Raw genomic sequence first — 25,666 nt, forward strand, 5'->3', positions numbered from 1 at the left:
ATAACTGCTGCTCTGTGTTGCGTGTTACTTCGTTCTGTTGCTGTTGCCCATAGGTTCCTGCCTGCTGTGCCTCACCGACAGCCACACACGAGTCAGAATCCACGTAAAGATCTTTTAATTAAACACTGTATAATTATTATAACTCTACAGAATCAAGGATCAGCCCCAAACTCTTCACAGTCCCCTTCTGCCAGGGAGGAGTACATTGGAACAGGCTGCCCAGGGAGGTGGTGGAGTCACCATCCCTGGAGGTCTTTAAAAGACGTTTAGTTGTAGAGCTTAGGGATATGGTTTAGTGGGGACTGTTTGTGTTAGGTTAGAGGTTGGACTCGATGATCTTGAGGTCTCTTCCAACCTAGAAATTCTGTGATTCTGTGACTACAAGGGAGTTCCCCTGTGGGAATATAAGTGTTGTTTTTGCAGTTACGTTGTTTGGAAGGAGGGAATGTATTGGGGGGGAATGTATTGAGGAGGGAATGTATTGAGCGCCATGCATTGTTTGTGAAGCATCAGATGGATTGTGAACCTGGATTACCCGCTCAGTGGGGAAGCAGGGGAGGGCCCTGTTATCACAAAGTAAATAAACTGTGTTTTGGAACTAGTAGGCGCGCTCTCCTGCTTGTGGGGCGCCCGCCATTGCAATCGCGAACAAATTACTGCTTCACTGGGATCCCCGCCTGCGCCCCTCCGCTCCCCCCTCAGCCTCCCCAAAATGGCGCCGCCCCTGGCGGCCACCCCAAAATGGCGCCGCCCCCTGGCGGCGCATGCGCGCTGCGGGCTCTGCCCCCCCCCCCCCGCTGACCAATAGGGGGCGCCGCAGGGAGCTCGCGCTGCCGCGGCCCCGCCCCGGAAGCGTTTCTAAGGCGACGCCCGGCCCGGCGGCGGCAGTCGGGGGAGGGTGGCGGGTGGTGGCGGACGGGGCTACGCTGCGCCGTCATGGAGCACATCCGCACCACCAAGGTACGGGGGGCAGCCGACGGGGGACGGGGTGGTGGCGCTGCCGCCCTTGGGGCGGTCGCTGTGGGGGTGTTGGGGCCCGTTGTGGTTCTGTTCTGCCGCTGCCAGCCGCGGGTGAGGGCGTTGCGGCCGGCTCCGCCGCCGGTGCCTTCTGCCTGCCCCTCCTGAGGGGCTCTGAGGCGGGCGGCGCTGCTCGGGGCGTCCCCATGGGGGTGGCTGAGTGCCCCGGGGGGGTTTTGGGGTTCCCCTCAGGCTTAGGGTTCCCCTTGGGTGCTGTTAGTTCTATGGGGCCCGGTTCGGTTCCTCCTGGGGTGACAGGGCTTGGGGGGAAGGCAGGGGCTGAGCATAAAGAGGGGGGCCTGAGCAATTTGGGGGCCACGGCTGTGCTGTGCTCGGGTGTTGCCCTGGCTTTGGGGGCAGAGCCTCTGTGAAAAGTGTTTGTTTTTTTTTTTTTAATTAACGATTGATTTGTAGGGTCATTAATATAAGCCATCAGTAGATATGTGGTTTGTTAGGGTATTCTGAAAAATTAGTCAAGCTGCAATTGATGTTCTAGACTCTTCTACTTTATTTTTAGCTTATTAGCTTCTTTCTTTTATAATGAAAAAAGTACAAGTCTTGTCAACTCCCTTCTGTAAATCACTTATATAAGATTTTTTTTTTAAAGTTTCAGTTCTTACATAATCATGTTTTAACAGTATTTCTCTTGTCAGTCCTGACGGCAAAGGCTGCTGAAAAGGCCGTTCCTCTATTTGATGTGCCTTGGAAATGACTGAGCAATTAGCTCCATGACCTGGCAGCCTGACTGCAATCAAGTTTTATAGATGTGTGGAGGAGAGGAGTGGTTAGATTCCGATAAACTTACAATCAATAATTAAATAAAGGAACTGGCTCTTAGAATTTTGGAAAATACCTTTATATAATTCTTTTGTATAGTTTAGCTATTTTTTTTAAATATATATTTACATGCATAAGTAATGCTAGAAGAAGGTCTCTCTCAAAGATGTTCTGAGTGCCATTTTGGTGTATTGGATGGAATTATCTTGTACTAAGGTGACAGATTAGGGATAAGGTTTCTTTGTCAGCCCACTTAGAAACCTGGAACTCCTTATTTGTAAACAACACTATTACAGTCAATCATTGGTATCAGATTTAAAAACTAAACTAAATGCAAAATATCTTCATAATCTGAATAGATACTTAAATTTCAAAACTGAAATTGAGACCATAAATATTGACAGGTTGCTGACGTCTTTATGTTGTACTTGTGCATGGCTTTGGGCACCTGCTAAGAAAACCCTTCATGTAGCAATAGAACTCTCTGAAGGGAAAAACAAGCACTGCAGCCAAGTTTTAAGGTCTTGGTCCTGTCCTGGTTTCAGCTAGGATAGAGTTAATTTGCACCACACCAGCTACTAGGAGGAAAATTAACTCTATCCTAGCTGAAACCAGGGCAAGGACTTCAAATTGCTTCAAGTAATATAAATCATACCCCCAACAACTCTGTTTAAAGTGATGGATTAATGGCTAAAAATAACCTGAGATCTTCATTAGAATCATGATGCTTATTTTTTTTAAAGCTTATAGGTTATTGGATATCCAGGTAGATTAAAATGCATATATGCTAGTTTGTAATAACTTTGAATATTGCAGTTATAGGAAGCAGGATAACTAAAGCACAGCCTGTGCTAGGTACCATGCAAGATCCCTGCATGTGTAGGTTTGAATTGGACCCCATTCGGACTGGCAGGAGACATGCACGTTTTCTAATCTGTCTGCTCTTGACAGTTTTTCAATTTATTTTACTGAAGAAATATTGAAACAAGCATGAAATAACAGTGCAGTCTTGCACAAATTGACTGCTGTGCAAGGAAGCTGTCATCCCACAGAAGGTGTTGAAATAGATTTTATTTTTTCTCTAACTCCATTTGATGGAAATGTTGAAGTTGTAGAACTGTTGGCACGGCTACCTGAAGAGTTTAGCTGCTTATGAAATTAAACTGTCCAACAAACTTATGTTGAACAAAGAAGTAAGGTCAATGTGAAATTCATAAATGATAAAGTGATTTTTATACTTAAGTAGTAACAGATGCTGAAAAACACATCACAATATCATAAATTGTGTGTGGGGGGGGGGGGAATTACAAATGAGGAAAAAATTGCTTCTGTGATGGAGCTTTAGAAATGAAGCGTCCTAAAAATATTTTAAAGAAAAATGTGGTAGATAAGACTGGGATTTCTTCAGTCAAATCTGTTTGTAAACTTGAGGTCATCTGTTAGTGGAAATGCTGATGGGTTTTCCAGCGGAGGTGGAAGTTTGGGATTCAGTAGTCAAGCTCAGTCAAATGTGAGTCTGCCAGGCTGAGGATTAGATGGGGAAGGGGACAGCTCCTTCCGATTTAAAGGGATATCTTATAAGGCTCTAATAAGAGTCTTGAAATGTGATAATTCCTCTCCTCAACGTAGATTAACTATTGCATGGAGGGCAACAGGAGTTTGAATGCCTGGATTTTGTGGGCTGCATTTCTGTAACAAACCTGCAGGTCTGTGCACTTCTCAGTTTGCAGGGAGGTGCAGGCAGAACTGCCCAAAACAAATTGCAGATTTTGACAGTGCTGTATTGGTTATGGTGCTTTGTATGTAGCACGGATACCTTGCTGATTACAGGGTAACATTTCAAGGTACAAATACATGTAACTTCATTTTTCTCCTTTCCAAACTGAAATCCAGAATATTACAGCAGCACTGGCTGCTAGCAGATACTCACATTTCCTCCATTCTGTTTGGATGCCTTACATTGCTTTTCTAATTCTCAAAAACAAAGTTAGGCCTTGCCAGATTGCGAGAAATACTTAACTGAAAGGATAATTTTGTAGTGTTTTGTCTATACTTTCACCAGATAAATAGGTTTGTACATGTGAATTAACACCAGTCTAACATCAGCGCTGCAAATGTGGACTCAGATTTGGGTGCTGGCCTTGCTGGTGGGAAAGTTTCTGGAGTTCAGCTGTGAATATAATGGTGGTAGCATCAAGCTTCCAGCAAAACGGCTTTAAATTGGCACTAATGAGCCCGTGCTGCCAAGAAATACAGGAATGCATAGAGATAAGCCATTCACCACGGTCCTTTCCTGTTGTTGCACACACTGAGTCATGTAATGTTTGCCTCAAATAAAGTAAACTGTGGAGCCTGTAATGTTATGAGCACCAGATAAAATGCAGGCTATCTAGAAACTGCTTGATTCTGAAATGCTTTTCCATAGGATTGAGATAATAATGTTGATGGAACAGGAGAGAATAGAGGAGAAAATCTGCCCTTGGAAGACTCAAGCTTGAAATCTTGATGTTTCAAATGCCAGCACAGTCCTTGAATTTAAAGGAGATTGTTTCTAATTATTACTGTAGTGCTCGCATTTCATCAAAGTTGATTTTAATGGTGAGGCAAGGTTGTTATAATGCAGATTTAAGATTGGGGACGACACAAATAGCAGTAGATATCTAAAAGTAAAGTCAGGAGAGTTAATCTTTATGTCTGTGGTGAGGATACAGATAGGTTCTTCTCCAAACAGCTATCAGATGAGTTGTTAATTCAATGCTGGCATGTAAATAACAGGAAACTGTTAGTGCGTGTGCTTGCTGTGCTTTGGGGCAGCAGTCTGAAAGTTTTTAGTAATTCAACTTTTTCTTTAAAGCCTAATACCTTGGTGTCTTTTACTATTAAATAACCATATTATGAATACGGACTAAGCAGTCTGCTGAACCTAGTCTTGTCACTTCATTGTGTGCTTTCCTATTGATACAGGATATTTTTAATGGTCATTCTGCACAAGCTTATGTGACCACAAGTGTGTTCTTAATAGTTCGGACGGAATAGCCTTGTGTGCTGTATTATGTTCTATCATTTTTTAAATTACTGCGCAAACTGACAGAGCTTTTTCTTGAGTTGTGATTTTTACTTTGTGTTTAAGGAAAAAAAAATAAATTTTGCTTTCTCCCACTTCTTTCTTACAGGTAGAGCAAGTGAAATTACTGGATAGGTTCAGCACCAGCAACAAGTCTCTGACAGGAACTCTGTACCTTACAGCAACTCATCTGTTATTCATAGATTCAAGCAGGAGGGAGACTTGGGTAAGCATATCAAATGCTTGTGGCTCAAAAGCACAGGTTCTTCAGATACATTTGTTCTTCCTGATCTGAGGTTGAATTTGTTTGCTAAAATGTTTAATGTAAAAGTTATTCCCTGTTATCTGCTTGTTTGTGATATAATAAGTTAATGACTCACAGCTCCTGCTCTTGTATGACACCTTTGCCATTGAAATTGGATAATGTTGAAAATAACTTCCACTTTTCTGAGTTGCAGTTATTTCTTCTATTGCTTGTTTTCCTGAACAAATGCTTTTTTTTAACATCTGACTTGCACTGCAGTTCAGAGGAAGGAACGGGAGATTGTTAGATAATTTAATGCAGAAATATTCAACCTAGAGCTTAGCTTTGCCTTCCATTTATGTCTTGCCGAAGTTAAATGAGATGACAAAATCCAAAGATCTAGGCTTGGTGATTCCATGCACTTTTTTAGAGTGGTAAAAATGGCTTTATTCTGAAGATACATACTTCAAAACAAAAGAGTTCAGAAGGGGCTGCAGATTCTTGATGACTGTGCCCATTGTACCAGCCAACTTCACTTGTACAACACTAACACCTTCTTTTTTTTTTTTTTGCCCCATTCCCTGGTGTACATAAAGTTCTGGCTTCCATTGTAGCACAGCTGTCTGTCTGAGTGCAGTGCCTTCAAGGGTGCTGTGCTTCTCTAGGATTAAATCTCATTTGGGCTTAATTTTTTTTCTGTAGGTGAAACTTCTTGCACTTAATCTTATACCCTGGTTGTCTGATGAGATGTCTTGTGGTGCTTACAATAAAATATTTTTTCAGTGATTCGGATACAGTCTACAACTTTGTGCAAAACAGCTATCCTCTCACATGGGAGGAACTATTGAGGAGAATGTGATTCAGAAGCATTATTTGTATCTCCCAGTGTGCTGCTTTAAAAGATTGTACTTCAGTGATATCAAACCTGTATTTTGAATACTGCATTTGTGGTGATAGCACAAGTAGTGAGTATAATTATGATAACGTCTCTCTTCAGGATATAGTCTCTCTGTAAATGCATATTTGGCAGCATAGTTTTCAGATGCCTAATTCTGATCAATATTTAAGAGGAGATGATTGCTTCAGTGAGGTAATTGAAATGCTTTTGAGAGCATCTTGTTCAGCTGAGGTAATGTGTCAGTGGCTTTCTTCCTGTGGTTGAACAGCTGTTACTTTCTCCTGCATTTTCCCAAACTTTGTGTAGATTTGCCACAGATGTCCATTACTGTGACAGTCTTTTGTTATATTGGTTGAAAGGCACTTAGCTATGACTGTGATGTCTACATCAGCACAATGGATAACACAGGAGAGGTTTTTGTTATCTCCTGTTCATTCTATATCCCTGTGAGCAGTCTGAGTTGTCTCAAGTTGTACTCTTGGCTCGAATACTAGCAGACTGATTAAAATAAATGACTGATGCATAAAATATTTAATGTGAGCTTCTCTGATAGGAAAAAGAAAACGTAATTCTAAAATTTTCACTACTTGCTTTCCCTGACTCACTCTCTTTTGCCTGATAAAATTCTGCTCCTGTAGATCCTTTTTAAAAAAAAAAAAAAGACAACTTATTTGGACCCTGCCTAATAGCATGTAGGCTGGTCAGTTAGCAAAGCTGTGGAAAAGGATCAGAATGACCCCAGTGGAGTTCTATTTCTTGATTTCTGCATTTAAAAGTATACTCATCTTTTTTATAAAGATTAGGTGACAGTTTAATTATTTTTTCCCCTCATATTTTAAACTTTAACAGATCATGGTATCTTGACCAAAACTTGGATTTCTTATTTTTTATGAGAAAATCAGTCAAAATCCATATTCAGTACAGGCTAATCTGTCTTATGTCAGATGTTGTATATGGTGCGTTTTTCTCATTTTTTCATCTTCATGCTTACACTGAGTTCTTGTATGTAGATATTACATCATCACATTGCTGCAGTGGAAAAACTTCCTTTGACTACTTCTGGCTGCCCCCTTGTCATCCAGTGCAAGAACTTCAGGATAGTTCACTTTGTTGTTCCCAGAGAGAGAGATTGTCATGATGTTTATAACTCTTTGCTTCAGCTGTCGAGAACAGGTGAGACTTCAAACTGGAAAAGGCTTTGTACTATGTATCTGGGTACTAAGTTGGTGAGAAACTGCATGCTTTATTTTTTTGTGAAATGTACATTATGTAAAAGCCTTTTCAATGGGTTAGATGTGTCAAAGAATTTTATTAATAATGGAGTATTAATCTATATGTAGATTCAGAAAATGTCTGGCTTTTGTAGTTCACTGATCTTGTTTAAGAGTGCAAGGTTCCTATAGATTCAGCATTTCGAGCATTAGCCTCAGAATTGTGAATTGAAGTGTGTATTATCATTTTAATGATGTGTTCCATATTTAAAATGCTATTAAACAAGTACTAATTTGTTACTGTTTTCATGCAATTCCAAAAAACAAGCTGAAGCTTTGACTCTAAAACAACACTAACTTAAGTGACAGAATTTTCTTGTAAATCTAATGTGGCCTCTTGCATTCTTTTGTGTCTAGACCACTGTAAAATGTTGTCATCTGTCATGTGAGAAGTATTAGAAAAAATAAGAGAATATTTTGAAAGCTTTTTTGGTTTGAAGGAAACTTTTACCTTGCTTTGAATAATCAGTAGACTTATATTTCTGTTCTTACTTTTAAAGATATCTGTTCTTTTGGTTCTTGTGAATCTCTTTCAATAACTTGCTATTTTGTCAGTCTTAGTTTTGTGACCTTTGCTTTGCCCTAATGACTTAAATGTCTCTCCTGGTACAAGAGGTCAGGCTCTCTTCCCTGAAAGATTTTATAACCTACCTTTAAATATCTGCAGTTGCAGAATAAATATTTTAAGAATGCCAAGTATCTAATCACTCTGAGAATCTTAAAGCCTGAAACTTCTGTGGTTCAGGCAACTTTAAGGTTTGTCAACTGTGCTACCTCTTCCACCAATGCATTTTTGGAGGCAGTTCATTATATAGTCTTATTTTTCTTTACCTTTTTAGCAAAATATGAAGAACTGTATGCCTTCTCTTATAATCCAAAGCAAAATGAATCTGAGCAAGTCAAAGGTTGGCAGCTTATTGATCTAGCAGAAGAATATAAGAGAATGGGAGTGCCAAATGATTACTGGCAGTTGTCTGATGCAAATCGTGATTATAAGGTAAGGACTGTAGTGGAGAAATGTTCTACTCTACATCTGTTTTTGCTTTATCCTCTGGCTCTAGCCCTACAGAAAGCAGTCTGATGCTATGCAATCACTTGGCTTGCAGCATAAGCAAAACTTGCAGGTGGAGAGAATTAACTCCTTAATCAGACAGTCTCACAACTTTCGAATGGAAGCTTTTCTTCCATGCTTCACTGAGGGTGTATGTGCATTGAATTTTCTTTTTGGGTATACTTACCTACTTGAAACCCAGTCCCAACTATTCTGGTGCTCTGCTGCTTTGCTCTCCTCTCTTAACTGAGAGGGATTCTGCATTACGTTCTGTAGTGCTGACTGAGAAAGATGATGGCTGTGGTGGTGCAGCTGATTTCCAGATAAGATTTCATCTTTGTAGTCTGCAAATAAAAAAAAGTGATGGAAATACTGAGACTATTTTACTTGAAACATATGCTCAGCAGTTCTACTGAAAACTCTTTCTTAAGGTGAATGCTACTACAGTGGTGCTTTCCAGCAGTAACTGGTTGTATCACTTTGACACCAATTTGTACTTTTTTATTCATGGTTTATCTCTTCTGAGATATTTTTATGTATATAGAGAGTTATGTTGGTGTTTACCCTTTGTCTTTTATTTCCTTATAAAAAATAGTGTAGGGTTATGTATCTCATGCTAGGTTTGTACCCTTTGTGCATATATATATCTATGTGTATGTGTCTTTCAGATTTGTGAAACCTATCCTAGAGATCTTTATGTTCCCAGAACTGCAAGCAAGCCCATAATTGTTGGTAGCTCCAAGTTCAGAAGCAAAGGAAGATTCCCGGTGTTGTCCTATTATCATAAGGAAAAAAAGGTATTGTTTTTCTTCCTGCAAATGGGCTGAAATTTTTCAACATTTGCTGGTAGCTCAGGGTGCATGAGGTAATTGTATGCCTTACAATGTGAGGTGTACAATTTAAGTACACTGACTTGAATGAAAACAGTATCTATAACCCACGATAACCCTAAATACAGCTCACAGTAGCAGTGTCTAACAAGATGCTGAATAAAGCTAAGCCGGTTTAAAAGAAATCCTCAAGTAATCAGTTGAATCTCTTAAAGCTTTCAGAAACTGACCTTAAGATCAAGATGAAATGTCAGTTGACAAAAATCTATCTTGATAAATGAAAAATAAAATCTGTCAAAGTGTGTGTGTGGTGGGGTGTAAAATAAAAAACACTCAAAATAACTCATTGACTGAGGAGGAATTTGCAAGGTGTAAAGAACTAGTGAATAAAAATAGATTTTGCAAGGTTTGATTAAACAGTGGTGTGAAGCAACTTCACCCTGTCTCTTCCATCACTGAAGGGAAAGCAGGATTGTCATCTTGCTGAGTTGAAGAATTTTTGAAGGATGAATATTAAACTAGTAGATGCATTTGAAGATAACTCCTAATTAGAAAATGTACCTGACACCCTCTCAAATGTAATACATCATTGAAAATAACATGGCAAAAACTACTTCAGGCTGTAACATATTACACCTAAAAATAGTAAAACTAAGCATAATTTATTTTTCATCAGGAGCAATTTGCTTTTAACTGAAAAGTTAAGTGAATTTTTTTCCGCCTGTACTTTGCATTTTTATACTTAAGAAAATTGTGAACTACCTTGTCATTGTAGATAAGCCTGAAAAAGTTGTAGGCACTATCTTAGTCTAAGCAATCGTGCTTAAAAAGTTGGAACACTTATGCTTTTTTGAGTTGAAGTGATGTGTCAAATGAAATGAATTATGTAGGTGTCTTAAAATTAAGGAAGGTGCTTTATAGATACTAAACTGATGTTAACTTGTCTTTTGTATTCTATCATAGGCTGCGATTTGCAGATGCAGTCAGCCTCTCTCAGGTTTCAGTGCCAGGTGCCTGGAAGATGAGCACATGTTGCAAGCAATCAGTAAAGCAAATCCCTCAAATCGCTACATGTATGTCATGGACACCAGGCCAAAGGTATGTACTTCTAGAGGTTTTTCAGACTAGTCTCTCTTCCTGAACATCAAAAGACTGAGATAACTCTTAATATTTCCAAATTACATGTTAAATATTTTGGCCCAATATAAACATTCTATAAAGGTAGAACTATAGGTATCACTATTCAAGTGGTCAAGTGCTTGCTTTCTTGAAGAAGTTGAACCACTATCAAGACAAATCTAAGGTCAGGCTGATGGTTGGATTTGATCTTGAAGGTCTTTTCCAACCTAAATGATTCTGTAATTCACTGAATGTTAGTAAACTTCTGGGTAGGTACATTTAAAAATATATGTAAAACACAGCTAAGAAGTGAATAGTCAGAGTGAGATCCAAGCACTTTTTACTGTTAGGAATTAAGTTTATGAAGTAGTGAGCTGTGCTGGAGGTTGTTCTAGAACAGAAGGAAGGACAGTGGCTTGTGTAAATGTTGTGTGAAAACTATTAGTGCTGTCTGTATTAAACAGGAAGAGGTAGGAGAAATTTTGTCAAAGCATTTTGAGGTCACACCTGAACATTAAGTTAAATTATGTTGGGTTTTTGACCTGTGTTGGCATATGGGAGTAACTTTCCCTTTTTTAAGCGATCTGCATTTAGATTGATATTTGTTTTATCTAAATCTCCAAATGCAGGAGCTAGAAAACAAGGTTGTAAAGCAAAAATACTGCATTGTAGAATTTACTTTGAGCAGGCTTCAGTAGGTCTGGTTGACAAGTAAAAAAATTGAGCCAACTGTGGGTTTTTGTAGTTGTATGTTTTACAGCTGCAAGCAAACTTTTGTAGGATACCTAGAAAGCATATGTATGGTCAAGTCTGTGTTTTATTTACTCCTTTTTAGGGTAATCGCCTTGCGGTGTCTTTTCTCAGAAATGTTATGAAACATGTAATGGATTGTTGGTGGGTACACAGAGGAGAGAATAGGAAACTTATTAAATGCATTATTCAGATGTGTCAGTGCTGAATATAGGCCATCTGTTGCTTTCTGTGAACCATGCCTTTCTCATACTTGAATGTTTAAACTGTTAATTTATTAGAATCTATTTATAGTATGTGCTTTTGTTTTTTTCCTAATGTATTTCACTGAAATTGCTTATTTTTATTTCTTAATCTGACATTTCATTTGAAGTGCTGGTTTACGGTATTTTGATTTTTGCTCTTTAAAGCTTAATGCAATGGCAAACAGAGCTGCTGGGAAGGGCTATGAAAATGAAGACAACTACTCTAACATAAGGTTCCAGTTTGTTGGAATTGAAAACATTCATGTAATGAGATCCAGCTTACAAAAACTCTTGGAAGGTATGTTCTAACTGTATTACAACAGCATATATGAAAATAATAAATGTTCTGCTGAAGTATTTAATAACAGCTTAAACTGCATTATGACATCTGTGTTTTATCCAAGCTTTGCACCTAATACCAGTTTGCTGTGCTCATCCATTGTGGTAATGAACAACCATTAATCTTAACAGTTTACAGTTTAAAAGCAAACTGTAAACTTTTAAACTGTAAAAAATTTACTTTTAAACCGTTAACTCAGTGATGTGAGTTATTCTGAAGAAAACTGAACAGCACATGTTAGGGGTTAACTTGGTTAGTATGTCAGTGGCTTGTGGGAAAGATGAGTTTTCCAAGTATACACATATACATACATGTATTTGTGTACGTGAATACATAAAATAACATGTATATACATGCATCTTCACATGTAGAACATTCCTCAAGGAGCACTTGTTTGCACAGAACTCATTGTAACTGCATGATCTAATGGTCTATACAAAACTTGAACTCTGTCTTGGCAAACCACTCCTATGGTTGTAGATGCATCTTGTAGAGTATTTATGTTTGGGGATGAGGGGGGAAGTGAGCCAGTTCATAGCACCACTACTTGACATAGTGTTGTGAAATTGATGAGGCAGAAGTCTTCTATTTTAATGGTTTTTTAATTAGTTCTCTTAATATTTCATTTAGGTAAACAGATGAAAACAAACTTAAGACACTTGGGAGCATTAATGCTGTGATTAAAGTATGGTGACAGAAGTCAGGTTTCTACATGTACTCCTAGTTACATATGTTTCTCTTCTATTATTTCCAGTTATTGGGAAGGCTTGCACCTGTAGGGAAGTCTCCTTTTGAAGACATTCTAGCTACCTTGGTCAAGAAGCTTTACAGATCAGCGGTGTAGTCTTAATTAGTTTTTATTGAACCCATATCTGCTGTTAACCAATTGCTCAGGCACCCTGTTAACGTAGAATGGCTTGGGTTGGAAGGAACCTTGAAGATCATCAAGTGCCAGCCCCCTGCCATGGGCAGGGACACCTCCCACCACACCAGGTTGCCCAAAGCCCCATCCAGCCTGGCCTTGGGCACCTCCAGGGATGGGGCATCCGCAGCTTCTCTGGGCAGCCTGTGCCGGGGCCTCACCACCCTCATAGTTGAGAACTTCTTCTTAATACCTGTTCTAAACGTACTCTTTAGTTTAAATCCATTCCCTCTTGTCCTGTCACTCCACTTCCTGACAAAGAGTCCCTGCCCAGCTTTCCTCTAGGCCCCCTATAAGTATTAGAAGGCTGTAATGTGATCTGTTTGGAATTTTTTCTTCAGTCTGAACAACCCCATCTCTCTTGGCCGGTCTTTCATGGGAGAGGTGCTCCAGGCTCTTGATCACCCTCATGTCCCTCCTCTGGACTTGCTCTAACTGGTCCACATCACCTTGTGCTGGGGACCCCAGAGATGAATTGAATATAGCATTCCAGGTGGGGTTTCATGAGAGCAGAGTAGAGAGGAAGAATCGCCTGCCTTGAGGTGATAGTACTTGAGTTACAGTTACATGTATGTGCAGGAATAGCAACAAGATACTTTATTGAAGAAAAAGACTAGCAACATGACCATGAACTTTTTTTTTTGAAGTTTGGGGTAATCCCTGTTTTTTCTAATCTCTTCTTCAGTTCCAGAGAACTAGCTTATGCATCTTGATTTATTTTTTTGTCACCTGTTCTGTGTAGTAATGTCTGATGCAGAAGTATATACATCACAGTTAAACTTTGGACTTCATAACCTTTTAATTTGACATAAGCATCTGTTGGTGGGATGCTATTACGTATTTTTCATAACGGCTTTCCTTACAGATGGAACACCTATCCATTTTTCCCTTGTGTGAAGGATTGACCCTGGAAGGAGATGCTGTGAAAATTGTGTTTTAAGTTGAGGAAAATGCCACTTAACTTCTGTGTGCCACCTTCCTCCTAGATGTGCTGAACTGAAAGCTCTCTAATCAGTGATAGGATACCAATGACCCTATTCTTTCAAGAGTCTTTGTAACTGGGACTGTACTCAGATTTATTTATAACAAACAACTGCTATTCTTTCTTCAGCCTGTTTCTGATCCTAGGCTCTTTGTCTATCTGCCTGGCTTCCTTCATACCCTAATGAAAGGCTTCAGAAGACATTTGTTTGCAAATTGAATATAAGACATAGTCCTTCCCAACATCTTTCACTAATGCAGGATGTTGGGGGGCTTTGTAATCTATTCTTATTCAGCTGTTTTTTTTTTTAAAGTCTCACATGCGGTGAAATAGAACTTGTTTAAAATAGTCTTCTTCAGTGTAGACATGATGACTCTGTGCCCCTGATGGGCTGACTGTCCATCTGTACAACAATAATTGAAGAATCTTCACATCTGAATTTTTGGCTGTGGGGTTGAATATAGAAAATCCCATTTATTATACATTTAAAAATATAGCATTAAGTGTCTGAAAAGACTGAATTCTGATAAGCAAAAGTGTATTGCTTAAATCAGGAAGGAGCACTTCTGTAGGAAATACTTGAAGGAAAAGGCTCAATAATAGCTGCTGTTGTGGTGGAAGTGTATTAACAGTTTTTTGTGAGTTGTATTTGGAGTTCGTTTGTGTGGGGATTTTTGCTTAAAAATGACCTGTGCCCCCAACCTACCATGCTTCCTTCAGTCTCTAGGTTCTGGTTGCAGTCACCTTTTTATGCAACAGCTGCTGCCTAAGGCATTGCTGGTGTATAAGGACAATCAGCAATGGGGCAGTGAGTCATTTGGGCTCGCGTGTATGTATTTATGATCCATATAGTCAAAACTATCTTAAAGGATAGTTTTTGTGAAGTAGCTAAACAACTCAATGGTGCCAAGTTATCTTTGATCTTTCTGAGTAACATGAGGGAATAGAGTGATTATTCAGCACAGAAGTGTCCAGAGAAGTTTTAATGCAATTTCTGTGTTTCACCACTAAGTACTGGGAGGATATTTTTCAGTTTTTCCTTTATCCTAGTGGTGGACCTGCTTATGTACTGTTGTGATTTAACAAGTGTTATGGAGCAACAGGTGGAGAGAGAGTAAACGTGTGGAAGACTGAATGATTTGAGAAGATCAGGTGGTTCTTGATCTCTTCTATTTTGTAGACCTTTTAGAAGCAGAACTTTTGCTTAACAATAATTGCTGTTTTTTATCCAAATACTAGAAGAAACTAGCATAACTTTTGCTGCTTTTCCTGATATTTACAGGCTGCCCTTTAATATCAGGTCTTGCTTCCAGGGGTTTCTAAGTGGTTTATTTCATTGTGCAGTGGCTTGCTAGTGCTTTTTCTCGTTAAAAATCTATGGACTCTAGAAAAAAGTACTGCAGGACTTGGAAGCTGGAAGCCTATCTTTGTTACAGCATTCAGCAGCAACCAGTGCTATGAGTCTTCCTGAGCAATAGGAAGTATACCAAAATTTGTATGGCTGAAAGCTGAGCAATGTGTCCTGTGGATACAGGAAAGCTGTAGGAGCTCGTCTCCTCCCATAGTCAGAGATAAAGGTTATTTTGCAGCTGCTGTATGAGTATCTCTACTACTAACTTCCAGCTCTGATGTCACCTTGTTTTTATCTGGGACCCACTAACTTGGCAGAAAATAGTTTTCTCGTGTGGCAGGGACAGGTATTTTTGTAGATTGCAACTTCAGGTGTATCTAAGAATCACGTGCAGAGGAAGGTAGATCAGTTACTGATCTTCCCCCAGCTCCCTTTCAGTTCCTTGTGTTTAAACAATAATGCTACTGAGAGCTGGTGCTCAAAATCCTGCATTAAAATAACTGTTTTTTATTAGCCAATTTTCACCTCTATACCTGTTGCTGCTATGCTACATGACGACTTCCCTTTAATTTGAGTCCTCTTCTGTCCCCTCAATTGTTATGCGATCAAAGTACATGGGGGAAGAATGGTAGAGATCAGTCAGTATTACACTATATTAGTTCTGGAGGTAGACAAAATCTGCGTGGTCTTCAGTTCATCATTTTCTCCTTGTACTGCACTTGCTTTATTCTACTAGGCAGGGTGGAAAAGGTGATGAAACTCTCATAGTTAGGTCCAAGCAGTCAGACTGCCAATGTTGTCTGCATGCAGCTAGTTTGTTAGTAATAATAGTAATTGGTAAGTATTTCTAGTAAGCTTTTTGGCATTTTTGTCCCTTCTTGGTAAGACAAGGTTTATAACTGCGTGTAACAGGTGTAATTCAAATTTCTTGTCACAAAGATGCATCTTAATCTTGTCACTCAAGGTTTCTGTAATTCTGCAGAGCTGAGTTCTGGGCAGAGAACCTTTTGTAGTCCCTATCTCTTAACCACTTGAGTGTGGTGGTTTCCTCAAAGAGGTTTCAAATCAACTTACAACAATGAAGAGTAATTCTACGCTGTTTATAATGCACTTTCTCTGTTGTAGGGTATTATAGGTAGCTATAACTGCTTAGGGCTTTCTAACTGTTTCTTTCAGTCAGCGGCACAAAGGGTTTGTCTGTCAATGACTTCTTGTCTGGTTTGGAGAGTTCCGGATGGCTGCGTCATATCAAAGCTGTGTTGGATGCTGCTGTTTTCCTAGTCAAGGTAATTTGCATGCTGCCTCTTTGAGGGTAGCTTGTGCTATCAGGCAAAATTACACTTAATGTTGCATAAAGCATAAAACTCTGTAAATGGTTTCTCTTCTTTGCTTCCTCCCTTTTTGCAGAAAGGGAGATGTCTGAAATACACAGACACATCTGATATGTTGCTTTAAGCCTTACGTGTTTCTCTGTGGTTGGAGATATTGAATGTGCCAGCTGATACTTTATAATTTTCTTTGAATGTTGTTTGGTCACCTTGAAGAGATTGTTATGATTCTTGATTTCTTTGGATATTTGTGAAAGATGTAACCAGTTTGAAGGTAGATGAAGCCAGCTATTATTTACTATACACTGAAAAAAGGAATTTATAGGACACTAATGTCAGAGAAGATAAATTGGCTATTTCATTTACCAAGCAAACAGGACAGTTTATAAGGAATTCAAAAGCACAGTTGCATTTACCAGGTGCCTATGATGTTATGGGCTTAACATGAAAGAGGCTTGGGGGGGAAGGGAAGTAAAGAAGAAAACTGTCTTTTCAGTAGCTGAAGTAGGAAAATACTTTAGTTAAAAGTGGATGCTTTTAAAGATCAGATGATCCTCAAATATTTGGGTTAACAAAGTTAAATTTGAATAGATTTGAATTCTTAGCTGAAGCTAAAGACTATTTCCTGGTCCTTAACTTTTGAGTAATATAATGAGTAGAGAATGGGTGTTATAAAACAACCAAATAGAAAGCTAATAAACCTATTTGGTTTGTAATGTGTAGTCTGCTTCTTCCTTAGTGTTCATTGTGATGGCATTTCTAGTTTTACAAGGGGTAGAAACAGAAATGGGAACTGCTGTAGAAGTCTGTTACCTTTTGTGAAAGAGATAATGGAATTTCCTTTTGTTAATAGAGAATTTTCTGCATTTCAGTGGAGAGAAATCCCTAGATTTCTGGTAGTATCTAATATACTTTCCCATAATATTTTTCTTATATTAAATAGACTATACTCTGGGTTTTGGATAAACGTAGCTTTTGTATGCATTTACTAAAATCTGACTGAACAATCTAAACAAGAGAGCATTCATTAAAGAAATAATTATTTTGCAGGCTATAGCAGTTGAGAGTGCAAGTGTGTTAGTGCACTGCTCAGATGGCTGGGACAGGACTTCGCAAGTTTGTTCTCTTGGAGCTCTCTTACTAGATTCCTATTACAGAACAATCAAAGGATTCATGGTAAGCAAGCTGTTGTATTGTTGAATTGTTCCTTGGTAAATCAAAGGATATAAAATGTTTGAGTGTGAAAGCGAAGAGTGTAACTGTACTGATGCTATTTTGTAATTACAGATGTAAAATATGTTTTGCAGACTGTAGTTGGTCTTTAGAAATATTTGACTGTGGGGAAGAACTGTGTATTTAAAATAACCTAAGAAACTGAAATACAAACTGTTTTTCATACCCTGCAGAAATGTTGTAATAACTGTCTCTTTCATCCAAAATAAAGAAAAACTTAACTACAAAATAAAGATTCCAAAGTGCTTACATGACACAGATGTACTAAACTATACTAGCTATACATTCTTAGTATTTGTCCCAAATTAACTTCATTAAAATCTAAAAATGACATCCCCAGCCACAGTGATATAAAGACCTGAACATATTTAAGCAACTTAAATGTCTTCATCTTTCTCTAGAGGTGATCAAAGAACTTTGATATGATTATTTAAAACTTCACAGTAAGAAAATCAACTGTTTTTGCCATAGCAATGTAAGGGTTTATGGGAATACCTGAAAGTTAAAGAACAGAATTGTACTGATCACAAACTACTAACTGCTACAAAAGGTAAACTGATAAGGAATTAGATAGCTTTGATTAGACAGTGAGAATGTGTAATTGTTAGGAAACTCATACTTGTTAGGAATCTCGTTTTCTTCTTTTTCAGTCCTTCCTGTCAATTGGCATTTTGGAAAGCCTTCTGTCATAAGCATAAATACTAATAACAATCATACTAAAAACAATCATGTTTTTAGTATTTGATACTGCAACTAGTGATAAAACAAGCTACTGTTGATATTAATAGCATCTTATAGCAGTAAAATTGCTAAGATTACATTGTGTGGCTTTATGTAAACTATAATAGCAAGAATGCAATACTAAAATTTTTCACATACTTAGCAGTTAATTTTTTGAAAGTTGAGTGATAATCCATTTATGTGAATCCATTTAGGTGAAGCTGTAAAGCATTAATACGCTTAAAGTTAGCCTGGTTTAAAGGTATTTTTCTGATCGTCAACCTGTTCAACTTCTTACTAGCTTTAGAAACTAGTTTTAGAAATGTGCTTTGACAGTCTCTTGTAGGAAAACAAAAAATGCACAGTAGCAAAGAGTTGCTTCTACAGTAGTTAATTTGAAATACTGTATATATCAATAACCTGTGAGGTTAATGCTATAGATGTAAGATTTACTAAAATATTGTTAGATACTTTTGTTTTTTTTATCCTGTAGGTTCTGATAGAGAAGGACTGGATTTCTTTTGGGCACAAGTTCTCTGACAGGTAGTTTGCTCATCTGATGTTTAAAAAAAAAAAGTATATGTTTACAGTGAACTGAAAGATAAATATTTCATTAAGTGATCTAAAATTTTGCATTAATATCTAGACTTATGTAGTATTACAAAGAAAGGAAAAATAGCTTGTGAATGTTAAACTACTGTATTGTTACCAGAAATTTTGCAATGGATAAGCTGTTTTCAGTTGACAATGCACTTCGTGTATTGCTATTTATTCAAATATCTGTTGGGTGGTTGTTTTACAGATGTAAGTTTCTAATGTCACTGGTAACTGGTACCTCACTTTTGCATGTTGATAACTGCAGCTGGATCTGCATATATGCATAGACAGTGCAAGACAAACCCAAAGCTATCTCCCAGCCGTTGAGACAACGTAAAATACTTCTAAAGTTTTGATCTGCTTAAATGTTCACATTTACCCATACTTCTGATGATGGAATAGCTCTCTCTACCTTTAGAAGTCCTGTATGCCAATAGTTCTGTTTTTTTCTTGTTCTGAGTGTCACAAGCTATGACAACAGCCTTGCTGCTATTTCCTATTTTATAGTTTACTTTTAGCTCATGTATTTCACATGTATTTCAAATGTTGACTATGGGTGTAATAGATGTAAAGGAATTAAATTGTCTTGTGTTGCTTTTCTTTACTGAATAAAGATATCTAGCTCTTTACTGAATACAAATGTGATTACTTACAAGTCAGAAAAATAGGTTAAATTTAGGCTTATTTCTATTCATGAATTGCCCCAGCTCTTGAAGTTAGGTACTTAATTTCCAGACCAAAACTAGTGTAAGAATAGCCTGCTGTATTGAACAACAAAAACCTTAGTTGTGCTTGTTTTCAATTTCTAATCTAAGCCAGTTTCAGTCTGTTTATGGAATCTCTTTCAGGTGTTGTCAGTTGGATGGTGATCCAAAAGAGATCTCGCCAGTGTTCACTCAATTTTTAGAAAGTGTGTGGAATCTGATGGAGCAGTTTCCACAGGCCTTTGAGTACAATGAAGCTTTCCTTCTTCAGATCCATGAACATGTCCATTCGTGCCAGTTTGGAAACTTCCTTGGAAATTGCCAAAAAGAGCGAGAAGAACTAAAGTAAGCAGGGATATTGTAATGTCTACTTGCTTATTTTGGGAGACTAAGGAACTCCTGTGAATCTGCTCAATTTGGGGCTCTGAATAGAAGTAAGCTGGGAGGATTGGTAGTGTAAAAAGTGATGCTGAACTGTATCGGGGAATGGCAGTGTTTTAGCATGCAAAAGCATGAGAAGACAGTTCTTCTAATTTTGGCAGAAAATACCCTGCTCATCTTTAAAGGAAAGTCAAGGCATCTTTCTCCCTTCTTTCCTAAAAGCGGATAAAAAGAAAGTACTCCCAATTTTCTGTCTAGGGGAGGGAGCAAATGCTCCCAATTCAATCTGTTTTTAGACAACCTTAAAATTGTTGCCTGTTCAAGACTAATAGTTGTCAGTTAAAATTATTAATAGGCTGTCTCAATGCTTTCTGTTGGAAAACTTCTGGAAAGCTTTCGGTGGCTTATCTTTGTCTTAAACTATATTTAAAAAGCATTTATTGCAATGAGGCAAAACTTGCATGATATAAGGACTATTACTTCTAAAACTGGTAGTTCTATCCAACCTCAGCATATACCAGGAAGAAGTTGATTTTAATGAGAGCATTTAATTCAGTTTTATAATTGTTTCTGATGACATCTTTAAATCCATCTTATTTATTATGCTGAGTTGAACAGCTTCTGGGTATTGTTTGTAGTTGGTGTCTTGACCTTGATCTCTTTTTGCCTTAAGATTAAAAGAGAAAACATATTCCTTGTGGCCGTTCCTTCTGGATGAACAAAAGAAGTACCAGAATCCTCTGTATAGTCCAGATTTTTCTCCAGAGCTAACTCTTTTGGAGCCTAATACAGTGTCATTCAATTTTAAGTAAGTTTGAATTATATACAATATCTTGCCTTCGAATTTGTTTTTATCTTGCATAGTTAAAACTATCCGTTATGTGCAGGTTTTGGAGAAATATGTACCACCAGTTTGATCGAAGTATGCATCCCAGGCAATCTGTGTATGATCTTATCATGAACATAAGTGAACAAAATAAACAGCTGGAGAAAGACATAAAAGAACTGGAAGCTGTGAGTATTGCAAAATAAGTGTATTTACTTGTGATTTGTTCCACAAATTCATGTGCAAAGCCTGTAAAAATGCTTCTAGCTTTCATATGAATGCCTTTATTGTATGGCCTACCGCTTGTTCTGCAGTGTTCAATTCACCTTTCACTGTGTTCTGTGCTGAATGCTAGGCTATGCAGCTGACATTCTGCTCTTAAATATAACTTATTTTGCCTTACCCAAGAATTATTTCTCCTACAAAAGCACTACTGTAGATAGGTCTCATCTGCTTTCTACATCTTTCTAACACCTTTCAGTGTATTCCTGCATCTGAACAAACTGGCTCGGTATTTTTCAGATCTGAAGGAAAAGTCGTCATAAGGACATAAGGGCACTGAGTTGTCTGTAAGAGTTCTTGTTTGCTGTAAACTTCTTCCTTGCTAGTACCACTGAGGCCTCTGTCTGTACTCCAGAACATACTCCTATTGTGATAGTCCCAGATAAGGGACAAGCATGAAAGTCTTTACTTCTCTATAGACTAACAAGCAACCTTCTGCTCAGCAGCATATTTTTTAAGCATGTAGTGCTTGTAGCATCTGTTGTGAACTGTGGAAAAAACGTTGGCTTACCCAGTGGCCTAATGCTTATTAGATACCCCAGACTAAATGTGTAAAAGTATTAAAGGAAATAACAATCTGAGTTGGCCAGAAAAAAAATGGGTTCTCTTTCATTCAAAGCAAAACATCAGTAAAGCAGTGATGCTCACTTCATTATTTTCCGTATTTCAGAAAATAAAGCAGAAAAATGGTCAACCAGATGCAGTCCTTCTGAAAGAACATCAGCAGTCTGCTCATCCTGCACCTGTGGCACTGAAAACCCCTCCATGTTTCAAGAAGGAGCAGCCACTGATCCCTGTGAATGATGCTGTAAGAACTATAGAGGGCAGCAACACAGCGGACAATCGCTACAGTGAATTCATGGAAGAGTTTTCAAAAGCTGAGCCTGCTGTTGTCAGTTTAGAGTATGGAGTGGCCAGGATGACCTGTTGAAATCTGGCACGGCGCTTCTCTCTTCCAGCCTGGCTGAATTAAGACATTTTGAGGATAGGTCTGTGCTGCATGACCAAAACATGATTTGTATATTGGCAAGTTTTGTTAATGTAGACTAGAACAGCATGCTAATTGTCAGGTGTTTGCTGTTCTTATATATATATGTATACATATAAAAAAAAAATTAGTTGTATTTTAAAAGAAATAAGGGCATTTGGTAAGTAGTGACTAAGAATTGAGGAGAGGTATGTCTTTGGACTTTGGGTTGGTTTGCACTAAATTAAAACAGTAATCTTTATTCATTATAGGAAAACACAGGTGGTCTTTCACATTGATTTTATTTGGGCAAGAAAACTTGAACTTTGTATTTTGGGGACTGAAGCTACAAGTGTATATATATATTGCATATAATACAAATATGTATGCCCTTGTTATATGTCACCCAGTACTAATTTTCAATGTATTAAGTGCCATGGGAAAAGTATTTAAAAACATTAATTGTTGGCCTTAAACCTGTTGATCAGTAATATTGGTGTTCATGACTACTGCACTCTGTAAACTAATTGTTTACTTTGTATTTGTTCAAATTGTTTTCCTTAAAACAAGACTGAATACAGGGAATGAAGAATGCCTAAGCTGGCACAGCTTTTCAGCAAATTGCTATTTGAATGTCAACCTATTACTGAAGACTGTTCTTTCTTCCGGTTCCTCTGTTTAAAATATAATAGAGAGCAAAATCAGGCCAATCTAGTAGCTCAGTAGATTTGAGCATAATTGGAAGTATACGTTGTCTGATCTTAAGTGCTTTGATTTGTGGTAAGGTATATAAGTAGAATAAAGAGTAAAACACACAAGAAAAAAATTAGCCAATATCTGAACGGAACTTGACTATTCAGATTATTTAATTGCATGCTGGGCAGTTGTTTCAGTTCCAAGAATGGAAGCAGAAGTTTGAAAGTAGTCTACTGACATTGTTCCTGAGTACAACAAAAGTCTTTAATTTGTCTGGAGCTCATAAGAAACTGAGTGCCTCCTAAATCTTTCTCTGGGAGAAAAACTTCATAATTAGTGAAGCCTCCCTCTTATCTTATAAAAACTTGTCCAACCTGTGCATTTTAAAAATCTTCTAAGTGTAGTGAAACCTGTAACTATATAATGTAACTACATAAAATCTTAATCTAGCAGGATACAGTAGAAATTCTGACATAAGTTTATATAATGTAGATTTCCATGTTTGTAGCCTCCTAGTAAGGGAGAAGGTTTTTGTCAACTTCTATCTCATGACATTTTCTGAGCAGGTAACAGAGATATTCATATTTGGGTATTAAGATCCCTAGGTATGCTGTTAGATTAATGCTACTAGCTTTTTATCTTCGGATTTAAATCCTTTTTGGTTATAAGTGAAAATGAGTTTATTCCTATCCTGATCCCTAAAGTCTGTTTTGTTAAAATCAGTGGTCTGTGCCCCACATAACTTGACATAATTGGCAGTGTTTCCCTCCACATCAAATTAGATCCAGTACTTTATTAAGGCCAATATACGTCATGATCAAGTTGCACTTGCAAAGTTTTATGGGTGAAGTTAACTGTGACCCCTGTATTTGGTGAGTATAATTCACTATTTCGTTTGCTTAAAGCCTATAAATGTAAATAAATGTTCATAAGTCTTTTTATTCTTGAAGAGAGAGTATCATCTTTAAAATACATTACCCAGTCATTTAAACATGGTTAATTTTTTTCCACTACAAGTTTTGACTGAGTTTCACATTTGCAATTTGCACAGTGGTGCCTTACAGGGTTGCAGCAAGAGAGGGTTTTGTGCCTTGTTATTTGTTGTCTACCCATCACCTCCTGTATCAAACTGGTTCTGTGGTTTTCCTTTGAAAAACATCTTGTATTATTAAGCTTGTGTTGCATCTCACTATGGAAACAAACATCATTGACAATATAGGCAAGTGTTATTGGTTTGTACTTGTTTGTTTTAATATTTAGCTGCTCTGGTGTGCCATGTACATTTTTCATATTTATTGTTTAGAGTTTATGGACTCAAAAGATTATATTAAGCTTTTTTTGCAAATATTGTTGTATGTGTTTTTTACTTTAAGAACCAAGTACCCTTGTATATAAGGCTTTTTAAAAGATGGTTCCCTTTCAGGACTGCTGAAGTGATCTTAATTCAGTCTTTGGGCCCCTTCTATTGGAAGAGTTCACTCAGATAAGAGAGTTGGGATGCCTTTCAATTTTAAATCAAGGCATGTTAGGTCAGCTTTAAAGTGCTGTAAAATTATCTGCTTGGGCATAAAACCTACTTTGTTTAAAAAAAAAAAAACAACACTTCCTGATTGAAATTAATTACTTTGCTGTGGTCAGTATGTGAATAGTTTTATGAGGCCGATGCATGGAGCAGCCTTACAAAGTCCAGACAGGTTTGCCAATTCAGCCCTCGGTCACCAGTGAGAAACATTCCTGCAGAGAGGCAGCTGTCTGTCCTTGTTTGCTGTTTAGGCTTAAGCCAAAGCTACCTTAAAGCACATGGGACCTGTGGTGAGGTAAATAGATAGTAGCACAGTGAGCTCCAACACAAGGCTTGGCAGGACAGCCAGCACTCAGCTCAGTGGGACTGTTCTCTGTCCTTTGAGAAGCTGACTAAAAAGATGTGGCAGGAGCCTTCTGGGAGGAGAAAGAATTCTGAGTCATAATTCTGATTCAGAGTTCAGTGGATGAACTTTATCATAGGCATGCTGCTTCAAGAGCAATTACAGTATCAAAAGGTGCCAGTACCACTCAAAAAAAAAGTTCAGAATTCTTTCTAATTCTTCTTCTTCCTAGCTGTGGCTCTTGCAGCTGGTGCGCTGTCCAGGTGGTTGGGAGTATAAAGTAGAAACTTGCTATAATTTATTTCATTGTTTCCAAGACCTGAAGCACAGAATTGGCAGGTGCCAGTTCTGAAAAGGTCTAGAAAAAGTCTGGGTTCCTAAGTTTTGTGCATTGCACTGTAGGGGAAAAATTATCACCTTCAATTAACAAAGCTGATAGTCTCACCTGAGCAATTAAAGCAGTTTTCACATTGTACTCCAAGCAATTTGAAATAGTTATTTCACTAGTATAGGAAGAGTTGGGTTTATTTTTAGGTGGTTAGCTATTGTCATGATGTATTCTTTTAATACAAGTTTAAATATCCGAGCGTTCTGTTTTGTAGGACAACGGCCAAATCAACAGACTAAGAAATTAATTAAGCAATGCTGAACTGAGCCTGAATTTTCCACACATCTAATTACAAGTGACCTAAATCTAGAGCAAAAGCCTGAAGTCTAGAGTCCATTTAGAGAACTGGAACAGCAGTCCTTCCATAAAACTGCACATCTCTACCGTAATGTGGAACAAATGTCTGAATATAATGTTTTTGGGGGAAAGCTATTACAAATCAAACTGCGACAGTTCGATGTATTTCTTACTCATTGTGAGCACACTGGAAAATGCCTTGCAGGGAAAGAGAATGTGTTCTTTCTCTGTAGCTGCTGCTTTCCTAAGGCCTTTTGATGAGGAGTAATGCTTCGGCAGAGCTCTGGGAACTTGCTGCTCCTATTCTGGTAAAGCAAGCACATAATGGATGCGCAGAGTTGTTGTGGCTCCTGAGCTCCCTTACAAAAGAAGGGAAGTAGGGCTGTGAGTAGCTTGGCTTAACTACTAACCCCTTGAGGAAGTTACATAAATAATACAAAGAAATTCTGTGTTGAAACAGCACAGGGCCTGTGCTGTTAGCACCTGCTCTTTGAAGACCTGCCCTGCTACTGAACAAGTGG

General features: G+C 38.0%; 1 protein-coding gene across 1 annotated transcript; it reads left to right on the forward strand.

Annotated features, from left to right (window-relative positions):
- The first annotated feature begins 842 nt into the window (after nt 1-842).
- Nucleotides 843-23,940, forward strand: MTMR6 (myotubularin related protein 6). The gene is made up of 14 exons (XM_027469402.3): nt 843-960; nt 4,968-5,084; nt 7,011-7,173; nt 8,111-8,268; nt 8,991-9,119; nt 10,116-10,250; nt 11,432-11,564; nt 16,038-16,147; nt 17,240-17,365; nt 18,636-18,685; nt 19,588-19,788; nt 20,498-20,632; nt 20,712-20,838; nt 21,603-23,940. Exons 1-14 carry the CDS (start codon nt 937-939, stop codon nt 21,861-21,863), a joined length of 1,869 nt encoding a protein of 622 aa, XP_027325203.2. The 5' UTR covers nt 843-936; the 3' UTR covers nt 21,864-23,940.
- The last annotated feature ends 1,726 nt before the right edge of the window (nt 23,941-25,666 follow it).

This window comes from Anas platyrhynchos, chromosome 1, assembly GCF_047663525.1.
Source record: "Anas platyrhynchos isolate ZD024472 breed Pekin duck chromosome 1, IASCAAS_PekinDuck_T2T, whole genome shotgun sequence".
NCBI classification, from domain to species: domain Eukaryota; kingdom Metazoa; phylum Chordata; class Aves; order Anseriformes; family Anatidae; genus Anas; species Anas platyrhynchos.

What these genes read in the sequence shown, in the direction of transcription:
- MTMR6 (XM_027469402.3), top strand. Translation starts at nt 937, where the DNA reads ATGGAGCACATCCGCACCACCAAG. An exon ending in GCTTCAGCTGTCGAGAACAG is followed by an intron (nt 7,174 to 8,110) that starts GTGAGACTTCAA and finishes TTACCTTTTTAG; the next exon opens with CAAAATATGAAGAACTGTAT. An exon ending in ACATAAAAGAACTGGAAGCT is followed by an intron (nt 20,839 to 21,602) that starts GTGAGTATTGCA and finishes TCCGTATTTCAG; the next exon opens with AAAATAAAGCAGAAAAATGG.